The 22,629-nt window shown below is 40.4% G+C and overlaps 1 protein-coding gene across 23 annotated transcripts in view; it reads right to left on the bottom strand.

Annotated features, from left to right (window-relative positions):
* FGGY (FGGY carbohydrate kinase domain containing) overlaps positions 1 to 22,629 on the bottom strand; it is a 439,267-nt gene that overhangs the window by 362,746 nt on the left and 53,892 nt on the right. For all 23 annotated transcript variants that reach the window (XR_008472954.2, XM_009001341.5, XM_002750883.5 and 20 more), the window contains one exon: positions 3,831 to 3,919. Coding sequence is in view for 22 of the 23 variants with exons in the window: in XM_009001341.5 (XP_008999589.2) it covers positions 3,831 to 3,919 (89 nt within the window). In the remaining variant the exon portion in view is untranslated. The remainder of the gene's footprint in view (positions 1 to 3,830; positions 3,920 to 22,629) is intronic.

The raw sequence follows: 22,629 nt of genomic DNA, 5'->3' as shown, positions 1-22,629 counted from the left end.
AATTTGTCTATATATATCCACACATACATTCACTCCATTAATTATAGTAGCCATAATTTCATACTCAATGAGTATTTTATGCAAGTTTCTGTTATGTAGCACATGCTCTATTTTTAACGTTCATAATTTACTGAAATATAGTTGTTGACTTCAACATATATACCTCTGCAGTATGGAATGAGGTACATTTACATAAAAAGCAAAGAAATACATAACACACCCACCAGTTAAATCAGCTTCCTTGAAAAAATTATCTCCTGGTTAATATTGGAGGCCAAAATATGTGTACATTTGCATACACACACACACACACACACACACACACACACACACACACGAGTTATACATCTCACAATGACATTCCAGTCAATAACAAACTGCATATATGACAGTGGCCCCATAAGATATTAATGGAGCTGAAAAATACCTATCATCTAGTGACATCTTGATGATCCTGACCCTGTGTAGGCCTTGGATAATGTGTGTTTGTATCTAAGTTTTTAACAAAAAAAAAAAGTCTACAAAGTGAAAAAAAATTAATAGAAAAAAGCTTATGGAAGAACATAAAGAAAATATTTTTGTACAGCTGTGTGTTTTAAGTGATACTACAAGAGTCAAAAAGTTTTAAAGTTTATAAAGTAAAAAATGCTACGGTGGAGAACGATCTAAAATGGCTGATAACTAACATCTTTGGATTGTAGCTCCCAGTGAAAGCACAGAGAATGAGAGGATGCCACACTTTCAAATTTTGGTCGCTCACGGAGCAGAAGATTCCCAGTGGAGGAACGCACAGGTTGCCAGCGCGACTCTTGTGGCTGGTGCAGCGGTTTTGCCGGCACCTCAGCACGGCAGCTCTTGCTGCAGAGTAAACGGGACTGGTTCCCCTTCTGACCGAGGTTTGGAGCTCCAGGAAGGCAGAGTAGCCTATTACAGACTCAAGAAGGAAGCCAGACTGGAGATTCCCGGGGCAGAAAAGCACCATCAGTCTTAACGCTGCTATTTTGGCTGGCGCAGTGGGTTGCTCATATTTCGGCCCTGGGAATTAACAACTTGGACGTCCACTCAGAGACCTAATTTGAAAGTTGTTAATTACAAAGATGACAGGTGGATAAATTTACAATGATGGGAAGAAACCAGCGTAAAAAGGCTGAGAATACTCAAAATCAGAATGCCTCTCCCTCTACAGAGGATCACAGTTCCTCGTCAACAAGGGAACAAGGCTTGATGGAGAACGAGCACATCCCATGAACAGAATCAGGCTTCAGAAGATGGATAATAAGAAACTTCTGTAAGTTAAAAGAACATGTTGTAGCCCAATGTAAAGAAACTAAGAACTTTGAAAAAAGGTTTGACGAAATCCTAATGAGAATAGACAACTTAGAGAGGAATATAAGTGAATTAATGGAAATGAAGAATACAATACAGGAACTCCGAGAAGTATGCACAGGTTTAAACACTCGAATTGTTCAAGCAGAAGAAAGGATATCAGAGGTCGAAGTCCAACTTAATGAAATAAAACGAGAAGACAAGATTAGAGAAAAAAGGATAAAAAGGAATGAGAAAAGTATCCAAGAAATGTGGGACTATGTGAAAAGACCAAATTTACATTTGATAGGTGTACCTGAATGTGACGGAGAGAATGAATCCAAGCTGGAAAATATTCTTCAGGATATTATTCAGGAAAATTTTCCTGAACTAGCAAAGCAGAACAATATTCAACCCCAGGTAATACAGAGAACACCACAAAGATATTCCTCAAGAAGAGCAACCCCAAGGCACATAATCGTTAGATTCACCAGGGTTGAAACAAAGGAGAAAATACTAAGGGCAGCCAGAGAGAAAGGTCAGGTTACCCACAAAGGGAAGCCTATCAGACTTACAGCAGATCTCTCAGCAGAAACTCTACAAGCCAGAAGAGAGTGGGAGCCGATATTCAACATCCTTAAAGAACAGAACTTTCAGCCCAGAATTTCATATCCAGCCAAACTAAGCTTCACAACTGAAGGAAAAATAAAATCTTTTATGATCAAGCAAGTACTCAGAGATTTTATTACCACCAGGCCTGCTTTACAAGAGCTTCTGAAAGAAGCATTATACATAGAAAGAAACAACCAGTATTAGCCTTTCTAAAAATATACCAAAAAGTAAAGAGCATCAACATAAAGAAGAATTTACATCAACGAATGGATAAAACAGCCAGTTAACATCAAATGGCAGTAATCCTAAATTTAAATCGACTAAATCCCCCAATCAAAAGATACAGCCAAAACCCAATGGTATGCTACCTCCAGACCCACTTCACATGCAAAGATACACAAAGACACAAAGGGATGGAGAAATATTTACCAACCAAATGGAGAGCAAAAATAAACAAATAAATAAAAAGCAGGAGTTGCAATTCTCATAGCTGATAAAATAGATTTTAAAGCAACAAAAATATAGTGGTAAAAGGATCAATGCAACAAGAGCTAACAATCCTAACACTCAGATACATAAAGACTTAGACGCAATGAGACAGAAAATTAACAAGGATATCAAGGACCCGAACTCAGTCCTTTATTAAGTAAACTTAATATATATTTATAGAGCTCTCCACTTTAAATACACAAAATATACATTCTTGTCAATACCACATCACACCTACTCATAGGTTTAAATAAAATATTGATTGGCCATTATTAATACCCATTTTTTTTAAGAATAAAGCAACATTTCTGTTCTCTCTCCCTCTTCCTCTTTCTTCCTCTCCTTCACTCCTTTTTTTTCTTTCCTTCTCTTAAAAAAAGAAAAAAAGAAATCAACTTGTAGACCTCTAGATCCTGGTTGGCAATGTCTCTCTCATTGCTTGATTTCCTTCCTTCCCTTCTCTCCCTCCCTCCCTCCCTTCCTCCTTTCCTTCCTCCCTTCCTTCCTCCCTCCCTCCCTTCCTCCTTTCCTCCCTTCCTGCCTTCCTCCCTTTCTAAAAAAAAGAAAAAGAAAACCACTAACCATAAAAAAAAAATGCTATGGTAAGCAAAAGACAATAAATTTGGTAATTGTCTTTTGCTTACCATACCTACACGTACAGTGTTTATAAAGTCTATAGAAGTGTACAGTAATATCCTTGGCCTCTGCATTCAATCACCACTCACTCACTGACTAACCCAGAGCAACTTCTAGTCCTGCAAGCTTCATTCATTGTAGGTGCCCTATATATGTATACTATTTTTTTATCTTTTACATTGTATTTTTATTATACCTTTTCTGTTTAGATATACAAATAAGTACCATTGTGCACAATGGCTTACAGTATTCAGTATGGTAACATGCTGTGCAGGTTTGTAGCTGAGCATACCATAGAGTCTAGGTGTGTAGTAGAATACAAAATCTAGATTTGTGAAAGTACGATGTTTGTAATCATAATGAAATCACCTAACAAGACATTTCTCCAAAGGTATCCCTGTCATTAGGAAATGCATGACTCTGTGTGTGTGTGTGTGTGTGTGTGTGTGTGTGTGTGTGTGTGTGTATTTTTTCCTTTTATTCATCATGTAAAAGCACCTTTGGAAAAACCCACATTTCAGTCTGGATTTTTTGCATCTCCTTCAAATGTGACGGATTTTAATGAATGGTCTTCACCTTGGATACTCACATTCCAGGGCTCTTAGGAACAACAATGTTTGGGCATGTGCAGTGGAGGTGGAAGATAGATTCAAGATGTTTCATGTATGCAAAATCACATGCAGATGTACCAACAGTATATCCAGTCAAAGACAGTTAAGAAAGGAATATATATACAGACATCTAAGAATGGAAGAATGCAAATACAATCCAACTTGTAATTAACATACCGTGCTGTGACACCTGTTGCCTTCCATGATAAGAAGTCAGGGAGATCAAAGAAATGTCCCGCCTTATCCCAGCAAGTCTCTCTCAAGTTCTGCCAAATTAAATATATATTAGAATCAATTATGGGGTTTGTCTACCCCTCTCCTCTTTCAATAATGTTTCAAATTTTTCAAAACAAAAGCATAGCCAACAATTCCCATTAAAACATCTGTTCAGGGGTTTGGTCGGGGGAGGAATGATATAAAAGCGGTATTTACTCAAGAAAGGAAAGCTGACAATTCTTGATCCTTCCAAAAATGACCATAATTTCCCTTAAAACCCTCTTCACCAACCTGGAGAGATAGAAATTCTGTATTAATCCATTTTCACACTGATGATAAAGACATACCCAAGATTGGGTAATTTAAAAAGAAAAGAGGTTTAATTGACTTATAGTTCCACGTGGCTGGGAAGGCCTCACTATCATGGCAGCAGCCAAGAGAGAGAAATGAGAGTCAAGCGAAAGGGGAAAGCTCTTATAAAACCTTCAGATCTCATGAGACTTATTCACTACCACGAGAACAGTATGGGTGAAACCACCCACATGATTCAAATATCTCTCACGGGGTCCTTCCTGCAACATGAGGGAATTATGGGAACTACAATTCAAGATTAAATTTGGGTGGGGACATAGCCAAGCCATATCAAAAGTATACTCTGTAAGGTAAGCAATCCATCTTTCCAGTGAATGGTGAGATTGTATACTTTTAAGACATATAACAAGATTTCAACATTGAGCAGATATAAGCTGGAAAGAAGCTGTACTCAGAAATTGCCCAATGAAACTAAATGCGCCCTGCCATATAAAATTCTCCATATGCCAACTGGTTCCAAAGCCAATAGGAAAAAAGATGGTCCCTTCCCTCAAAGAACTTCCAGTCTAAGTCAAAGAGAATGGCCACATAATCAAGCCACTGTACATTTTAAAGACTTGGTTCTCTATATTACCAAATGGCCAGATTTTTTTCTTACTGCTGGGCATTTTCATTCCTTTGCTGCTTCTGCATAAAACATTCATTCCTCACCCAACACCCTGTGCCCTCCCAGGTTCCACATCATCCGCCTTCCTCATTTGGTGAACCCTACCCACCACCATTCCTTGGGAAGGGTTTCCAGGATCTCCTGCTCAAGTTTAGGTCTAGTTGTCATACAACCCCTACTACCCCCACAATTATTTGTGTAATGTTGATAATGTTTGGCTGTGTCCCCATCAAATCTTATCTTAAATTGTAGTTCCCATAATCCCCATGTGTCATAGGAGAGAACCTATAGGAAGAACTCAATTATGGGGGTGGTTTCCTCCATGCTGTTCTCATGATAGTGAGTAAGTTCTCACAAGATCTGATGGTTTTATAAGGGGCTTCCCCCACCTTCACTCTGCACTTCTCTCTCCTGCCACCAAATGAAGGATGCATTTGCTTCTCCTTCTGCCATGATTGTAAGTTTCCTGAGGCCTCCCCAGCCTTGCTGAACTGTGAGTCAATAAAACCTCTTTCCTTTATAAATTACCCAGTCTCTGGTATGTTTTTATTAGCAGCATGCGATCACACTAATACAAATGTCTTTCTTTACTGACAGACTGACTATAAGCTCTGTGAGGTCAAGGATCTTATCACTCATGTTCACCATGATATTGGATGATTGTCTCCCCTCCTTCACCCCAGCTGAGAGGACCCTCAGCTGCCACGTAGAAACTATGTAAGTCTCATCCCCTTACTACAAGCACTTGGTTGGACCAGGTTTAGACATGTGACCTAGATGTGCCAACCAGATTTCTTCTCCTAAGAACTTAGAATCAGGACCCAAATGGAACCCTTTCACTTCTGCCTGTGAATGGAACTGGAGGTAAGATAAACTTGGAAAGCATGAAATGGCCATTTTCTGCCAAGCACCTGAAGACGTAGAATTTCAAAAACAAAATAGTAAAGAAGACAGAAGCACTAGCAAGAAAGGTTTCCTACCATCCAGACAAATTTCTGTGTCCTGGTTTCTATTACTCCCTCTCCAAAAAGCTGTAAGTAAAATGAATTATAAGTATAGGAGTATCTCTGGGAACCTAAGGGCAACAATGCAGAAGTTCCAAAAGAGGCATATTTCAGTACCCGCTACAGGGTGACACAAAGTAGGCACTCAATAAATATTTGTTGAATTACTAAACAAACTGCTCAGCTTCACCTTCCAATTCCTCTTATGTGAAGAGTGCTTCAGTTTATAAAGGACTTCCACATGTATTATCTCCTTAGAGCAACACAAAAGTTCTGGCTGTTATTGTATCTATTTTGTAAACAACTGGCCTTTATAGGAATTCTGTGAGTTCTTCCTACATAGTGCTTCCCTAACTCTACTACATAAACACCAACATCTATTTACAGCAGATAAACAGTACTATCCCAAGTGCTAGCCCTACCAAAACAATATCAAGAGTTCAGATGTAAAAGGCAAAGTATAATGCCAATTCTCTGTTATTGTTGTTGTTTTAACTTTCTAAACATCTAGGTGAAAGCTTATATCTAGAAAGTGACCTGTTCTAAACTTCTCTTTGAATGCCCATACTAAGATGATAATGTTAAACAAAGCAAAACTTAAAGATACTAAATATTCCTAACACAGCTATGAACTAGTAGTATCTCTAAGTATCTCGATATACTAGCTAACAAGCCACAATCAGAAAATGGTCACCTTTGAAACTCTGTGAGTCAAACTACCAGAATGCCTTTTGGATAGTCCCTGAAATCTATTTCCATAATGTCTTGTGGTTTCAGCAATCAGTAGTCAGGGAGAGGAGAAAAGGCAGCCTCTTTCTAAAGGTTCCAGAAATCAAAGGCCAATGACCAGGTATGAAACGCCAGATCACCGCTGCAACAACCAGTGCTTCAAGCGGAAGCACAACAATCTTCTTAAACTCAGGGAAAAATAATTACTTCTTTTAGATCTTGTGTGCGGTCATTAAAGACATTACATAACAACAGCTTTTAGCCTGTAGTCACACAGACAGCCACGGTGGGACAAGGGAACCCAAGCAGAATGTCACAAAGAACTTCAAGCCTTTTGCCAAAAAGAGGCACTGAGAATAGGAGGAGCAAGGAGTCTAGGCATTCTTTCTTTCTGAGACCACACTAACATTCACCAATCAAAGGCAGATTCCCCCAGCTCCTCTCTAAGGAGATAACACATGCGGAAGCCCTTTATAAGCTCTGAAGCACCCTTCACAAGAGGAATTTGAAGGTGAAGCTGAGCTGTCTAGTAAGTCAATAAATATTTATGGGATGAGGAACTAGAAATAACATGTTGTGGGAAGTATGAGGTACTCTTAAGGGTGCACATGGTCTCAAAGGGAAGCTAGCAGTATCCCCTGCTTTCTCTATAAAAGGGAAGACTGGAGATACGCCAGCAAAGAGAAGTAAAGTAAGGGTTTGGATGACAGGAAATGTTTCCAGAAGCATGGTGGCATGATCTCGGCTCTCTGCAGCCTCTACCTCTTGGGTTCAAGTGATTCTCCTGCCTCAGCCTCCCAAGTAGCTGGGACTACAGGAATGCACCACCATGCCCGGCTAATTTTTTTCTATTTTTAGTAAAGACAGGGGTTTCACTATGTTGGTCAGGCTGGTCTCAAACTCCTGACCTCATGATTCGCCCACCTTGGCCTCCCAAAGTGCTGGGATTACAGGCTGAGCCACCATGCCCAGCCCCATGCAGATTTTTATATTAGGCTACCTTATTCAAAGTGCTTTGTCATCAAATGCCATATTGGTCAAGAGCACATTACCCTCATAGATGAATTTTTAGTCTACTTCGGCAGGAAAATCTCTCTGTCCCTCCTCTCTCCAGTCCACACAATCCCATCCAAAGGCCTCTATCTTACTGAATTAATTCTATACTTGTAACCACTGGGCCTACATTAGGACATAGTGATTATCCTCTAAATCCTCCACAGTTTACAACAGTGTCCTCATTTAATCTTCAGATGGTTCACAAGTGTGTAGGTAATATACAATACTCGCATACTAAGGAACTGGGGGTCAGACCACAAGGGCTTAGCCCAAAGTCACAGGGTTTCCCTCTCTAAAGTAAGTGATCCTTCCTTTCACAGTGCCACAGTTACCAACCTGACCCTCCCAGTCCAATCAGAGGTGTGGGTTTGGGCCTTCTGGAAATGTCATAATGGAAGCTATTGCCACTCTTTACAGTAGAAAAGACAAACAAAAGCCCTTCTAGGCACATTTCTGTACAATTTCAATCCTGTACAACTAGTGTAACTTCTACATACTTATCATTTCCCATGCACAAACGTTGTATGGATTAGAGAGTGCAAGGAGCAGGCCCTCAACACACACCAATTTCAGAAGTATCTCATTAGGTGATGGCCTAATAGAGTACAAACTAGGAGCTCTCTGTGCTGAATGAGTTAAGCCTTTCTATCCTCCAGTTACCAAGCAACTAACAAAAACTAGTCTTTTCAAGAAAAAAAGAAATCGGCAGTGATTTGGGGTATACGACTTGGCACAAAAGACTTCTGCATTCCAACAACAATCCTTTGAGCTAAGCAATCCCTCAGCTTAAAGCAACCAAAGAGAACAGCTTTTGTAAAAAAAGAAAAAATCATCTATTACTTCATCAAACCACAGCATTTCTTAGGAGGAGGCTACTACTCACAGCTCACACAGCTGCGGGTCTAAGCAAAGGGTGGAGGTAGGGCAGTATGTCCAAGATTCAAGGCTGCAGCCGCCCTGCCAGCCTCAGGACAGAGAGGAGTAGCTTTCACCCTTTCTCTCCCACTCAAGGGAAGCTGTGAAGTTTCTGCTGCTTCTTGACACCGAGGGAACTTGTGAGGGAAATGAGGCAGCCTCTGCAATGACACTAGGGTTGAGGGGCAACATGAGAAGTTAGGCATGACCAGTTAAAAAGGATTATCCAAGTAATTTACTATTTAATTGTTAAGGGATCCTATCTGGGCTATCTGCTGTGAGCAGTAAATAAAAGGGAGGGAACAGAGCTCCCTAATTCCCCACTCAATAAATAGTCTTGCCTGCACATTCCAAGTACTCACGCTGTTGTTTTCCAGCACAACTACCCAAGAAAGAGCAAGATCTTATCCTTATCCTATGTTCAAGACTCCAAATTAGGGCACAGGCTGTTAGCCCAGAGAGGAAAGATGTTTCAGGAAGAAACATAATGTTCAACATCATTCTTAAAAGAAATATGGCGCTGGAAGCATGGAGTAGGTAATAAACCCCAGCCAGAAACTTCTCAGAATGAATAAAACAATTGTGTGTTTCAAACTCCCATGAACAGACAGAACACCAGATAGACAGATAAGCTGAGAGGTTAGCACTACTAGAGGTATCTTTCTAAAAACAAAGTTTCCCATTCCATTCCTTTTAAAGATGGTTCAGTATTTCCTCATGGCCTAGAATCCCATTTTAACTCTGTGACCTGGCCCTCAGGACATTTAACCTGCCTCCAACTTGGCTGTGATCATTATTGTGATGACTTTCTGGGCTCATCTAACACCCCCCATTCTGTTCTCACCTCTTTTACTTTCCCAAATACATTACATTCTTTCATATTTCCATGTCTATGTTTCAGCTGGTATCTCTACTTGAATTGACTTTCCAATCTTCTCCCTTTATAAAACCTCTGTCCTTGATTCAAATCCAGCTCAGATGTCACCTTTTCTGTGAATCTCTCCATCACAGGCTGTATCCTAATTATTCATTCATATACCTAAATCCACCTTGAAATGACAAACTTCTAAAGGGCAAGAGCCAAGTCTAACTCATGAAAAAAAATGCAGTTTCATTCAGATATAAGAAAATCTAAAGCCAGGTCCTTTCGAGAGAAATATGTGCACAAAGGAATAGATAAGTAATAAGATGATATATGACAATAATGTAATGAGCCCGGTGCCAAGGTTTTGTGAGTCAGCCTCCTAACGTTATCATTATATTTTGTGTGTAACCATATATCTGCCTTTAATGAGTAATCACAGACAGGACTCAGAGGAGGGAAAGGACTTGGGACCTGGGGAGGCTGGAAAAGGCTTCCAGGGAGAGATGCAAGCAGAGGCCTAAAGGTCACGTGGAATAAATATTTATGTCATTGCTGAGAAAAACCCCAAAAACAAAAATCTGAATAGACAAGGCACATTACCCCCATTAGAGGAGAATCTGTTTAATGGTAACATCATACAATTTATTTGTAAAATAAAATAATTCTATTGTATAATTTATTTAATTTTCAAAAACTGGATTTATATGCATCCCTTTCCCCCACTTCTCCCGGAGTGGAGGCCTTTCCTCTTGTACAAAAAGGAAAAATCTACACTAGAGTTGACTTCCTAACCATAAAATATGTTATCATTTTAATGAAAACTGATGATATTCAGCAAAGCGGACCTTTCCAAGAGTGTGACACCACTGTAAGTATGAGGAAAACAAGGCTGCAGTAGGGGGGGTCTAAGAACTTTGGAGTCTGGCAGACCTGATTCTGATTACCGTCCTCACCACTTAACAGCTGTGTAGCTTTAGGCAAATTAATTTCTTTAATCCCCAGTTTCCTCAAATGCCACATTCCTAGCATCTTCCTCCAAGGATGCTGTGAGGATTAATAAAATAATATAAAGTGCTCGTTAAGTCAGTAAGATTTACTCTACTGCTACAGAGCTTCACAGTTTTCAAAGCACTTTGACATGCATGATCTCATCTTGCCTGTATAATTCTTTAAGGAAGGGAAGGCAGGAATCAGAAAACTATGCTTTCAGATTTTGAACCTAAAGTCTAGGAAGGGATCATGATTATCCCCAGGTCCCACACAACGGGTAAATGGAAAGTCAGACCAAAATTTGGATTGCTAATACCCAGCTCAGTGTTTGAGTTCAGTCATCTGCCTCTGTAAAACATAATATAATGCAGAAATGCATTTTTTATTTGAGGAAATGAGAGATGCCACAGTGACCTGGATCATGCAATGCCTTGTAGGTGGTACTAACTATGGAAGAGAGGGAGGCAGTCCTAACAGGAAGAGAAAGCTTTGGAAAGGGTGAACAGATCTTGGAGCAGAAATGAAAGAAAGTCAAAGACTGGGACAAAGGGAGAGATGAGGAAGTCTTCCTCAATATCTCATTCTCCTGGACCTTCTCATGCCCTTCTCATCAGTGCTTTTCTGTCGCCTTGATGGGCTCCTTTTCTTTAGCTGCTCTTTAAATGTTGATACTCCCCAGGGATCTTGCCTAATACAAAGTTTACCAAATGTTCTTCTCACTGTCCCCATGCTGTCTGAGAAATCTCAATCACTCCTATGATTCCAACCAACTACACTCTGAATAACATGCCAATTCTCAAACTCCAATTCAAACTCTCCTCTGAGACATCTCCTGGATGTCCCACTGCACCTCCAACTCAACATATCCAAGACAGAATTTGTTATCTTCCACCAAGTGTGTTCCTCCTCCTTGATTTCCTATGTCAGTTAATCCAGTTACCAAAGGAGTCATCTTCGACTTCTTCTCTCATTTCTTACATTCAATCACCATTCTAATTTCAACTCCCAATTAATTCACAAAGAGGTGCCCATCTTATCACCCTGTATTAGTCAGAGTTCTCCAGAAAAACAGAAGGAATAGTGTGTATATGTCTCTGTGTGTACACATGTAGGCCTCAACTCTGGTGTTTCCTACTCCATGAAATCACCCATGACTTCCCTATGCTGAGTTAGATGCTCTTATGCTATGCCCCTGTAATACTCTGTGAATACCCCTATCACTGCATTTCCCATCATCTGTTCATTTGTCTCTCTCTCTTGCTAGACTGAAAGCTCCTCAAAGTCAAGAACTATGTTTTTTATTAAATATCTCTACTCATAGGATACAATGTTGTGTCCAATCTATAGATGATGAGTAATGTTAGCTAATGAATAAATAAATGAATGAATGGGCAGACATGTATAAGCCAAATGAAAGTCTGCAGAAATAAAAGTAAGGAATGAATGGATAAATGAATAAGGTTGTGAATAAGAACTGTCCCAGTTTCTCTTTTTTCATTCAGGCTAATGGCTTTTCTCAGTCTGTTTTAGGAGCAGAGACATTCTAGGCAAGCCACACTGCCAGGAAGATAAATTTCTCCTCTCAGGGTGAGTAGGTCCTTTGGAGAAGTTTCATTTTAATTGGAAAATGGATTCATTCACTTCCTGGCTTGGACTCCCAGGTCAGTGCAGCACCACTGAATGGCTGCCAAGCACCAATGGAGATGGGGGCTGTGGCGGGGAGAGTGCTCCATCAAATGTTGAGCGCTCTGGGACACCTGAGGACAGCCTGGTGTCCGTTCCAATCTGGCTCACACAGATGCCCCTTCCTCTTTCTTTCTAAATGTCCTTCAGCCTGAACTTATCCCCAACCTGTAAAGGACACATGTACTTTACTGTTCCAACTGGTATTTCTTTGGAGCCTATTTGGGTATGTACATCCTTACTTATTCATTTACACCACTGTTGCAGAGTTCCACTGTGATTTCCTGCCAGGCATGGACAAGGGCCACAACAAAAAGCTCCTTCACAACTCAAGTAGCAGAATAAGATCAGAACTTAAACTCTTCCTGATGATGGATCCCTAACAGTACAACCTCACAGAAGATATTTCTAGGAAAATTTCTTGCATGGTTTGTTAAGGTCCTTGAGGAGGGCACTGGTCCTTTGTGACAGTTCCCAGCCTCCTCTGTAGCCTCACATCTCAACACCTTCACCTGTCAGGATCTCCACCGCCCCTGATTCTCTAAACAGACTGGTCCAACAGCAGTTCTGATCATGTAATAGGTTACTATATGCAGAAGGGCCTCTACATTCTGCTGCCTCTTCTCCAGAGCCAGACTGCAAGAGGGAATATCCTGGCTCTAGTACTTCGCAGCTATGTGGACTTGGGCAAGCTACTCAGCTACTCTTTATCTCAATTTCCTCATCCTAAAAAATTACTGATGACAATAATAGTACTTATGCCATAGGGTTGATGAGGGATCAAATACAAATATACGTAATCTGTTTAACAACTGGCACATAGTAAGCACTTTTTACTTATGATTGTTTTTATTATTAGAATGTCAGTTTCACTGTATCTTTACCTCTTCAGGAAAGAGTAGGGGCTTTAGAGTCTGACACACCTCAGTCGAAATGTTGGATCTCCTACTTACTAGTTGTGTTATTTTTGAATAGTAGTCACCTAATGTCTATGAGTCTCACTTTGTTCATTTGTAGCAACATTTAACTCACAGGATTGTTAGCTGAATTCAAGTCAATGAGATTATACATGTTCATGTGCCCATCCTTGCACACTTATAGTAAACATTAGTTTCCTCCACCATCCTTGTTCTTCTCAAATTATGTGTGGGCCTGTCACTTCTACTAGACTCTTAGTTCTTTTATTAGGAAAGAACTATAATTTGTTCATCTATCTCCCTAGAATTAGCATCAAATAACTATTTTTCCAACAAAATATTTCTTGACTGTGCAGAAATTGGTCTATAAGTCCTGGTTTGTGGCCAACTATGTGCTTGCTAAGTATGCTCACAGAAGAAGAAAGGATACTAGTTTCAATCCTCAGGTTACTTACTGGCTAGGTGGAACAAAGAAGCTATGCATATGAAACATGCAAGAAGAATGTATAAATAGTACAGAATAATTCAAGTTCTAAAATACATAATTTAGAAACTATGGATTCTATATGATCACAAAGGAGATAGTGCTGTGGGAAGGAGGTTAGTAAGGGGGTTACTTAGGAGGCAGTGTCAGATCTACGTGTAGAGGGAAGGCAAAGATTGAGGAAGATGGGATGGAGGTAAGGCCACATTGAGGCAATGGCCTGAGTAAAAGTGCAAGGAGAAGCATCAGCTGCATCCATAGCCATGGAGAAGGAACTATAGCCATGGAGAAGCAACAGGTCATTCTGAGAGACCTGTGTTGAGATGTAGTAAGAGGTAAATCTGGACTTGTATTAGATACTTGGGGCAGAAAAGAATGGGAGCCACCATCAGTCCTTGCATGGAGAGTGATTTGTCAACAGTTTTAGGAAGGTTAAGATAGCAATAAGCTGGTGGGAAGCCCAGAGGAGAGAAAAACTAAGAGGCAGAAGGATGCATTTCCATATACATTTCTGACACAGAGGGAGGATAAAGGGCATAGCAAATGGGAAAAATGGAAAATGGAGACAAAAGAGAAGTTCGGGAAAGAAAATGAAACAAAAAAACTAAATAGAAGAGGAGAAAAAATAAAGACAAAAGCAAAAGATGAACAAAGAAAAAAGAATGGGGTGAAGAAAAAGAACAGCTTAAACATAAGACATGAATAAAATGTGTAGGAAACAATAGCAGGACCATGACAATGTCCCCGACAAGACAGAGCATTGAGAAGGGAGGGCAGAAACCAGCCGTGTTTGCGGTCTGCACACGGTCTTACCTCTAAATGAATGAAGTCATGGCTGATGTCACTGCTTCTGAGTCACACACCACTCCTACCACCCAAGAGAGGTGGAAAGGGCCTTGTCTAGTATTCAGTCCCACCCTCTTGGACAAGTGGAGTTAATTCACTGCTCTATTCTCAGGCACACTGTCTACGCTTGAGACAACTGAAATGAGGAGAGCTGCTCTGTCTGCCCAGGGAGGAGGACGTGAGTGCTCAAAGCTCATCTTCTCCGGAGTTCTTAGGTCTAGGTCCTTGAAATAGAAGAGTCAATAAAAGGATCACAAATAGCTTCTGGCCTTTCTCTGATTGTGGCTAGGGCGAACTGGCTCTATTCTATGAGGTCCCCCTTCACACCTCCCCCCAAAATCCTGTAATTAATAGTATGGAATATATAAAAGGGACTTAAAGGAACTTTTTGATGGACTCACAGAGCTTCTTGTAGTCTACGTTCTCACTACTCTGTATTTGCAGCCCCACGGGGGTCTCATTTCCTCAGACTGTCACCAGACTAGCTTTTACAAACTACCTCACCTCAACTGCTTATTAGCCAACTCCAATTCATACACTGGGCCACAGCCTACATGTTACCTCCCCCGGCCCCTCGAACCTACCTGGGCTGTATTTCTAGAGTAATCCGAGTTCCTACTGTGCTAATGCTGTACTGTGACTTTCTCTCTTATCTCCTTTCTAAAACATGAGCATCCTGGAAATAGTGACTCTGTTTTCTTTATTGCTGTATTTCCAATATTTAACAAAGTATCTGGAACAAAACCAATTTTCAATAAATGTTTGCTGAATGAGTGAACGTCCTTGAACTACTCTGGCAGGAACTTGTTAGTACCACAATATTTTTATTTCGAAAACACACACCCATTTTCACGGCCACCACTCTGAGAAACTTGTGAAGGATATCCTATAAGGTATTACTAATAGTGCAAGTGGAACTTCCCTGGAAGCATTTGCTGAGGGGACCTTGGGATGGATTTACTGTCTCTGGCTCCTCTGCTCCCCTACACTTTGGTCTCTGAGCTGCTGTAGAAACAGCACAGGCTGGAGTGAGATCTGAACTGGGCCCCAGCTCTACCACTCAGTAGCTGCATGAAGTAAGTGTCTCTCAGACTGTTCCACCCACTCAAACCAGAATAATACCCTCTCCCTAAGTCGTCCGGATTATTAAAAAGCACCATTTTTTAAATTGCATACCCTTCAAACAATGTGAATTCCATTTCCCTTCACTCTTGAATTTCTTACCTGCCTCTAGAGGTAAGTCTATGAAAAACAGACCTAATTTTCTTTCAAAAAATCAACTTTTTCTGTCACTATCATCTGAAAATCTATCACTACCACCAGCATTCTACAATTTACCGAATACCTTCTGATACATAATACTACATCAACACAATTTTTTAGACAGAAAACGAAGGCCCTTAAGAGAATTGAATTGCCCAGATGATATAGATAACAGGTAGAAAGGCTGGATGAAAACCCTGGAAACATGAACTCCAAACTCAATACTCCTTCACCACTCTCCAGCAGCTGCTTCCCAGGACATGGGAGGTGCTCGATAAATACTTGCACAGGGATTCACTCTCTTTCTCAGGTCCATGGGCTTTGTCTCTGACCCCCAGCCAAAGCCAGACCACACAGCCTCATGCCAAGGCAACTGCAGTAGGCTTCACTGTAGTCCCTGGTTCTCTTCTCATCTCTCTCAGGTTCACAGAAGGCCAGAACTGAAGGAGACTTTCAGGGGTTACACATAAAGGTTGTTCCCAAATGCCAGACCAGGGACTGGTGATAGTCCAGGACCAATAGTTTTCACTAATCAGCAGTGAAATAATAATAATAATGTCATTATTAATAAAATTATGAATAATTAATGGGTAAAATGAGAGAGAGATTGTATTTCCTAATTGTTTGTCTTGCTTTGCTTGGGTAAGTGTCAATACTCTACACATGTAGCATTACTAAGAAAAAAATGTATGTCCATGCCACGGTTCAGACCCTTTAGCAAAGCCATTGAGAAACAGAGGTCAGGTAAGACAGAGCCACTTAGGCGGCTCTCTAATTTCCTCTGAATATTGCCTCGCTTTGCATTTTTGAGCCAAAAGACACTGATCATTGAGATTACCAGCCTAGAAGCTACACTGATGCAGCTTTTCAAGAGGGCATAGGTATGGGTATTGACAGGACCACAGAGTTAAGACCAGGTTTCTTTTTATCACCGAGGTCACTCACAAGTTTATCTAATCCATAGCCTCTCCATACAGGGAGGATTCAGAGAGACAGGAGCCATTGGAATCCAGAGTGGCCACACTGGATGAACAGACAAGCCTCCAGGGAGGTCTTAGCTATGTCAGTACTTCCAGGACCCCTGGGTTCAAAAGAGGTAAGAAATTCATTCCACCGTTTAGTCATTCTTTCTCATTACAAATATGTCAGGGGAATGCAAAGGAAAGGACAAAGTCAGCTCTTGGAGAGGTAACTATAAAGTGCTGGAGCACAAACAAAAGAAGCTCTGGGTCAGGGTTTGCGTAGTGGCGGGAAACAGATCTCAGCCACTCTCAAGTATGATTCTTTCATTTTGAGTCTAACTTTGAACACCTAAACGTTTAATAACTTGGATAATGTATTATTCTAGCATACATATTTATCTTAAAAATTTATGTCAAACAAATGTATACCTGGAATTTTTAACTTAAACCATCAGAAGTGGATTTCTCTGATCAGGGTGAAGTAATAATAATAAAAAGTGATAGAAAAGTAAACTGATTATTAAGAAAATAACTAATAATTAGTCAGTAAAATGACAGAAGTCTTATTTTCTAATTGTTTGCTTTGTTTTCCTTAGGTAAGCTCCAGTGATGTCTTATCTGTACCTGCATGATGAAGGCTGGCATCTGACCAGCTAACCTTTACAACAATTTTTCCAATTCATTTCTTAGAGTCAGAAACCTGGATTTGCATTCCAGCACTGCCAGAGGTAATAGAGTTGATAAATCCCTCCATCCTCAATTTCTTCATCTGCAAAGCAAGTGATAGCATCTACCTCACAGGATTTTCCTAAGAATAAATGGGATAGAAGATTTAAAAGCACACGGTGGATATTTAATAAAGTCTGCTACAGGTGCTGACTGTGTATGTGTATAGCAATGAAACATGGTCAATGTCTCAACTAAAACTTATTTAATCTTTCAGAAACGTAAACAACTTTTAATATTTCAAACTGCTTTCACAAGTGTAATGATCTCCCAACTTATTCCAAAAACATAAGCTGGATAGAGGAACAGACAGATGGAGACAACATAAGTGATAAAGCAAGAACAGTAAATGTCCATGGTAGGCTCTATGTGATGGCTCTGAGTAGTCAATGTAAAATTTTTTCAACTTTTTTTGTATGTTTGAAATTTTAATAATAAAACATAGAGGGAGGAAGGGAATGGCTTTCACAGCCTCTCGCTTTTAGTTCTAGATACAGGAACTCTTTGAGATAAAGGGTGAGCTTGGCTTCCTCCTTTCCTCCCCATCACCAGGCACAGTACTTTGTACACAGCATTTACTAAAGTTTGTTTCACAGATTAAATGAATATATCCCTACACTAACAGAACAATTATTGTCATTTTGGATTATAATAGGAAAAAAGAAAGTAAAACCAACCCAGGTGTTCAGAGAAATGAGATTTACTTACTCCTCCAAAAGAATGCCATTTTGCATCTCTTTGAACTTCTAGCCTGCCACCTTCTGTGCCTCAGTGGACATCCATTGACCCTGAGCCTCGAGATTTCCAAGGTGATAGCTTACATGCTAGAAGTCACTACATCACAACACACATTAAATACATTGTCTTTTTCAGTGTTGTTTCTATAAAGACAGTATTTTCCTTGCGTAAACGTGACTTCCATTTTAGCCACTGTGAGAAAAGAATTTTCTTCAATTTTTGATTGACATAGAATCATATCATGTGGGCATAAAGCAAGCCTAACTTTGCAATCCTTCCTCTCACCTCTCTGGTTACACTAATGACTCTTACAGGTTACCAACATCCCTGCATCAGGAAGACTGGCCGCAGGTAAGCCAGGCATGTGGTCTTCAGTACTACAGCCATATAACTCACTCCTGGCTGGCCAGAAGACATGAATTCATTTAATAAATATTTACTGAGTATTTTTTCAATGCCAAACACTGTGTTTGGCTCTGGGGATATATAACAGTAAGGGATGAAGAGATAGATTGGGTACATGCTCTTATGGAGCTGAAAATCCACCAACCCAAATGAGCAAGAAACATGGTATAGCAGAAACAAACAAACAAACCAAACAGAATTTAGAGCCAAAGGATCTTCTTTAAGATCCAAGGGACTTCATTTGACTCCAGTTTGAGCCCAAATGACTTTCACCAAGACTTGATACTGGTAGAAAAGTATTTCATCTCTTTGAGACTTGTTGTAAAATGTGAGAAATAGTAATATTTATCAACAAGGTTATGCCATAGATCATATAAAGGAAATATTTGTGAAAGTCTGCCATAGCCATAAAGTAAAATTATTAAAAAATATCATAATAATAGCTGACATTTATTAAATATTACAAGGTATCTGGCCAAGAACCTTTTTTCCTTTTATCTGCCTTTAAAAAATTAATTTGCTGGACTCTAAAATTAAAAGAATACAACATATATTTGGTATAAATCAAATATGCAAATGCGGAATAATAAAGAAAGGATTCACTGTCCGGCTAGATGAAGGCAGGCCATCAGCCTCAACATTCTGGGTATTTAGTTATAAGACCAGTAAACCACCCTGGAGAGAAAATCCACAACACATGCCCTCATAGCAGCTGACAATACTGTGTGCATTGCTCAAAGGCTGGGAGGAATCTGGTCTAACACACAGGTCCCTGGTATAAACACTCTAAAGAGAGGCTATTTGATTGCAAAGATGAGTCTTGGATTCTCCTGGGGGATGAAGGGAGCAACTTAAAGAGATATCCATCACAGGAGTCCAAAGACACAGTGGAGAGGCCCAGAGGAGTTACCATATCAATCTAGAGCCTTCACTTTGCACACAAAATAAGCTGTGACTCAGGTAATAGGACTGCACCCAAGGGGTGGCTCTAGGATGGAAAGGAACAGTAATGCTCAAACCTCATTTTCCACAATGAGGAAGAGAAAATTAACTTCTGTTGAGCAGGCAGTGAACCTTTAGTTTGGAATAAAATGATTGGACAAATGCACCCAGCAATCAAAAATGGCATGAGATGATTTAATAAGTTCATCCACTCATTCATTCACCCATCAAAATATATACTAAGTTTTTAATCTTAGATGTTAAGCAATGCCCTAGAGGCTAGGGACGCTAAGATAAATAAAGCACAGTGTAATGCAATAAATTCTAGGGTAGAGATAAGCATAGAATGCCCCAGGGGACAGAGGGTAGGACCCTAAATCAACACTAAGTCAAGGAAGGCTTCCTGGAGGAAGTGAAGGCTGAGTTTTGAACTATTATTATAAGTTTTCCTGGTGAAGAAAGAAATGACTATAAGCTTGCCATGCAGAAGTTAAAACCTGAGCAAAGACCCGGAGGTGTGAGAGAATACGAGCATGGGATCATGAGAGCCCTGGACCAAGAAACTCGCCATCCGGAATGTCTTTCCATTTCTCTAAGCGCTTGCTACAGGAAAAGTAATGATAGATTCCTTGAACGAATTCCCACAGCCTAAGTCTCAAATTCAAATGCTCACAAGGGTAGGGCTGGAAAAGGAAATGAATGCAGCAGGCTGGGTGGTGGCTGCTACAAAATGAAGAATGCCCTCCACTTCTAAAGAGGGCAGTCCCTGCTCAGCTCCAGCCGATCTCTTCCACATGGAAGTGTGGTCCCTGTATTGCCAGGTTCTTTCATTATTTATTAAGGAAAATAAATAACCTGAATTTTCAGATACAATTTCTCAATTTTTAAATATTGGAAACTAATTTAAAATTGTTTATTTTTTTCCCAAGCACACAGTGGGTCAAACAAAACTGGTCTGGGGGCCAGATTCAACCAGTGGGCTGCCAGCCTGCAGCCCTGGCAGGTGGGAAGAAATGAGTATCTTTTAAAAGCAGGCACTGAGAGGCAATAGTTAGAGCCCAGGAGCTGGAGGCAGACAGGACTAGGTGAGAATCTGGGCTCTACAACTCACTTGTGTTGCTTTGGGGATGTTGCTTAAGTCCTCTGAGTCTTGGTTTCCTCATACTGCCACACAGATACAGTAAAACAGCATGCTGTTATACCGTGTCACTGAAGGCCAGAGATGAAATTCTGCCTGTGAAATCCCTAGCATGGTGCTTTTTAGGAAAATAAGCCAAATAAGAAAAAAAAAATCCCTTGCTCAATAATGATGTGTTGTCAACCAGAAAGGTTAGCTATGACTACAAGCTTTGAATGGAAAATTACTAAGTATTAAAAGCATGAGCATTGTGCTAAAACAGTAGCAAACTATTTCAACCACGGAGAGTACCAGTATTAATGGTTTTTTTGTGTGTGTGTATACGGCCAGTCCTTTTTTTCTATACTGATAGTTTCTTAAAACAAATGTATTTATAAGGCTGTTCATTCGTCTTCTATCTTTTCTTCAACATTACAGTGTAAATTTTGTTGTTGCTATACAAATATTTACTATCTACCTAGCATGTATGCCAGAATGACTTTTTTAAAGTCATAAAACATGCTGTGTCACACCCATGTTTAAAACTCATCAACCATTTCCCACTGCTCTTGGAATAAACCCCAAACTCCTGCCCCTGGCCTCAAGGCTGTGTATGCGGCAGCCCTTGTCCACTTCGCCAAACCTCCTCCTACTCCTCTGTGCCTTGCTCATACCCTCCTGGCCCAGCTGACCTCCTCTACTGATCTCAGGAGGTACTTTCCTCCCCCACAGTGAATCTGCTGCTCCTCCTTCCTATCTCCTCATTCAGGTCAAACAAAAACTCCCAAGAGAGGCCCACACTAGCCATGCCAAATCTGTTCATCTGTTTTTCCTTCGAAGCATTTTCCAGAAAACAAAATCACTTTGTGTGTGTATATATGTCGGTCTCCTTGTCTATTTTCTGTCTCTCTATACTAGACTAAGTTCCCAGAAGCGTACCCTAGACCCCTCATCCCACTCATTCACCTTGGAATCCCCAGTGCCCAGCACAGTGCCTCTCATACAGGAGACACTCAGTATTTCTTAAATGAAACAATAAGCCTACTGCCCATTGTTCACAGCCTCAGAGCCTCCCGTAGCCATCACCCACAAATTTCTTCCCTAAACTAGTTTATGCAAAGCCTGCAAAGCAAACAATGAAAGAGGCAGTAGAGTGAAATGGTGATGAGCCCATACTCTGGATGTGAAATGCCAAAGTTCAAATCCCAGCCTTGCCACTTATCAGCTGAGTGATCTTGGGCAAATTACTGAAAGTCTCTGTGCCCATTTCCTCATCTGTAAAAGACAATAATTAGGCTGGGCACAGTGGCTCACATCGGTAATCCCAGCACTCTGGGAGACCAAGATGGGTGAATCACTTGAGCTCAAAAGTTTGAGACCAGCCTGGGCAACTTGGCAAAACTTCATCTCTACAAAAATATACAACTTAGCTGGGCATAGTGGCAGGTGTCTGTAGTCCTAGTTACTCAGGAGGCTGAGGTGGGTGAGCCACTCAAGCCTGGGAGGCAAGGTAGCAGTGAGCCAAGATTGCACTACTGCATGCCAGCCTGGACAACAGAGCAAGATCCTGTCTCAAAAAAAAAAAAAAAACCAATAATTATAGGGTAGCTGTAATGAGAAATAGGTAATGTGCTTAGAAAAGTATTAGATGTATTAACAAACACTGCATACACATTAGCTACTATTTTCATCTATTTTCTTGTTCTGCTCTTATTGCTTGGTTGCTCTGTATCTTTATTCTTTAACCAGACTAATTTCTTGGTGGCAGAGACCACTTCTGGATTCCCATACTGAAAGTGCACAGGTTCCCATAAGGCAGCAGATGGGGAAACAGAGCTATGGTGCAGATCTTGACATGGATTTGCTTATACAGTATGAGACCTCCAGTAACTAACTTTTTGAGCTTCAGTTTCCTCATCTAGTAATACAAAAAGAGATAATATGTGTGGCACAGACTGGTGTAAGGATTAAATAAAACAATTCATGTGAAGTAAAATAATTCTGGTGCTGGCAGCATTGGTAAATGTTAAGGGAAACAAGTAGAAGGTACTCAAGTAAGTTAATCAGCTTTGCAGCTCAAAGCTGCCTGCCATTGGCATAGGTATTACACACAGGATGTGGATGAGTCACATAAATGAA

The sequence above is a fragment of the Callithrix jacchus genome, chromosome 7 (genome assembly GCF_049354715.1).
Source record: "Callithrix jacchus isolate 240 chromosome 7, calJac240_pri, whole genome shotgun sequence".
In the NCBI taxonomy this organism is placed as follows: domain Eukaryota; kingdom Metazoa; phylum Chordata; class Mammalia; order Primates; family Cebidae; genus Callithrix; species Callithrix jacchus.
Note: the sequence above shows the minus strand (reverse complement) of the source record. Positions and strands in the feature narration are given on the sequence as shown.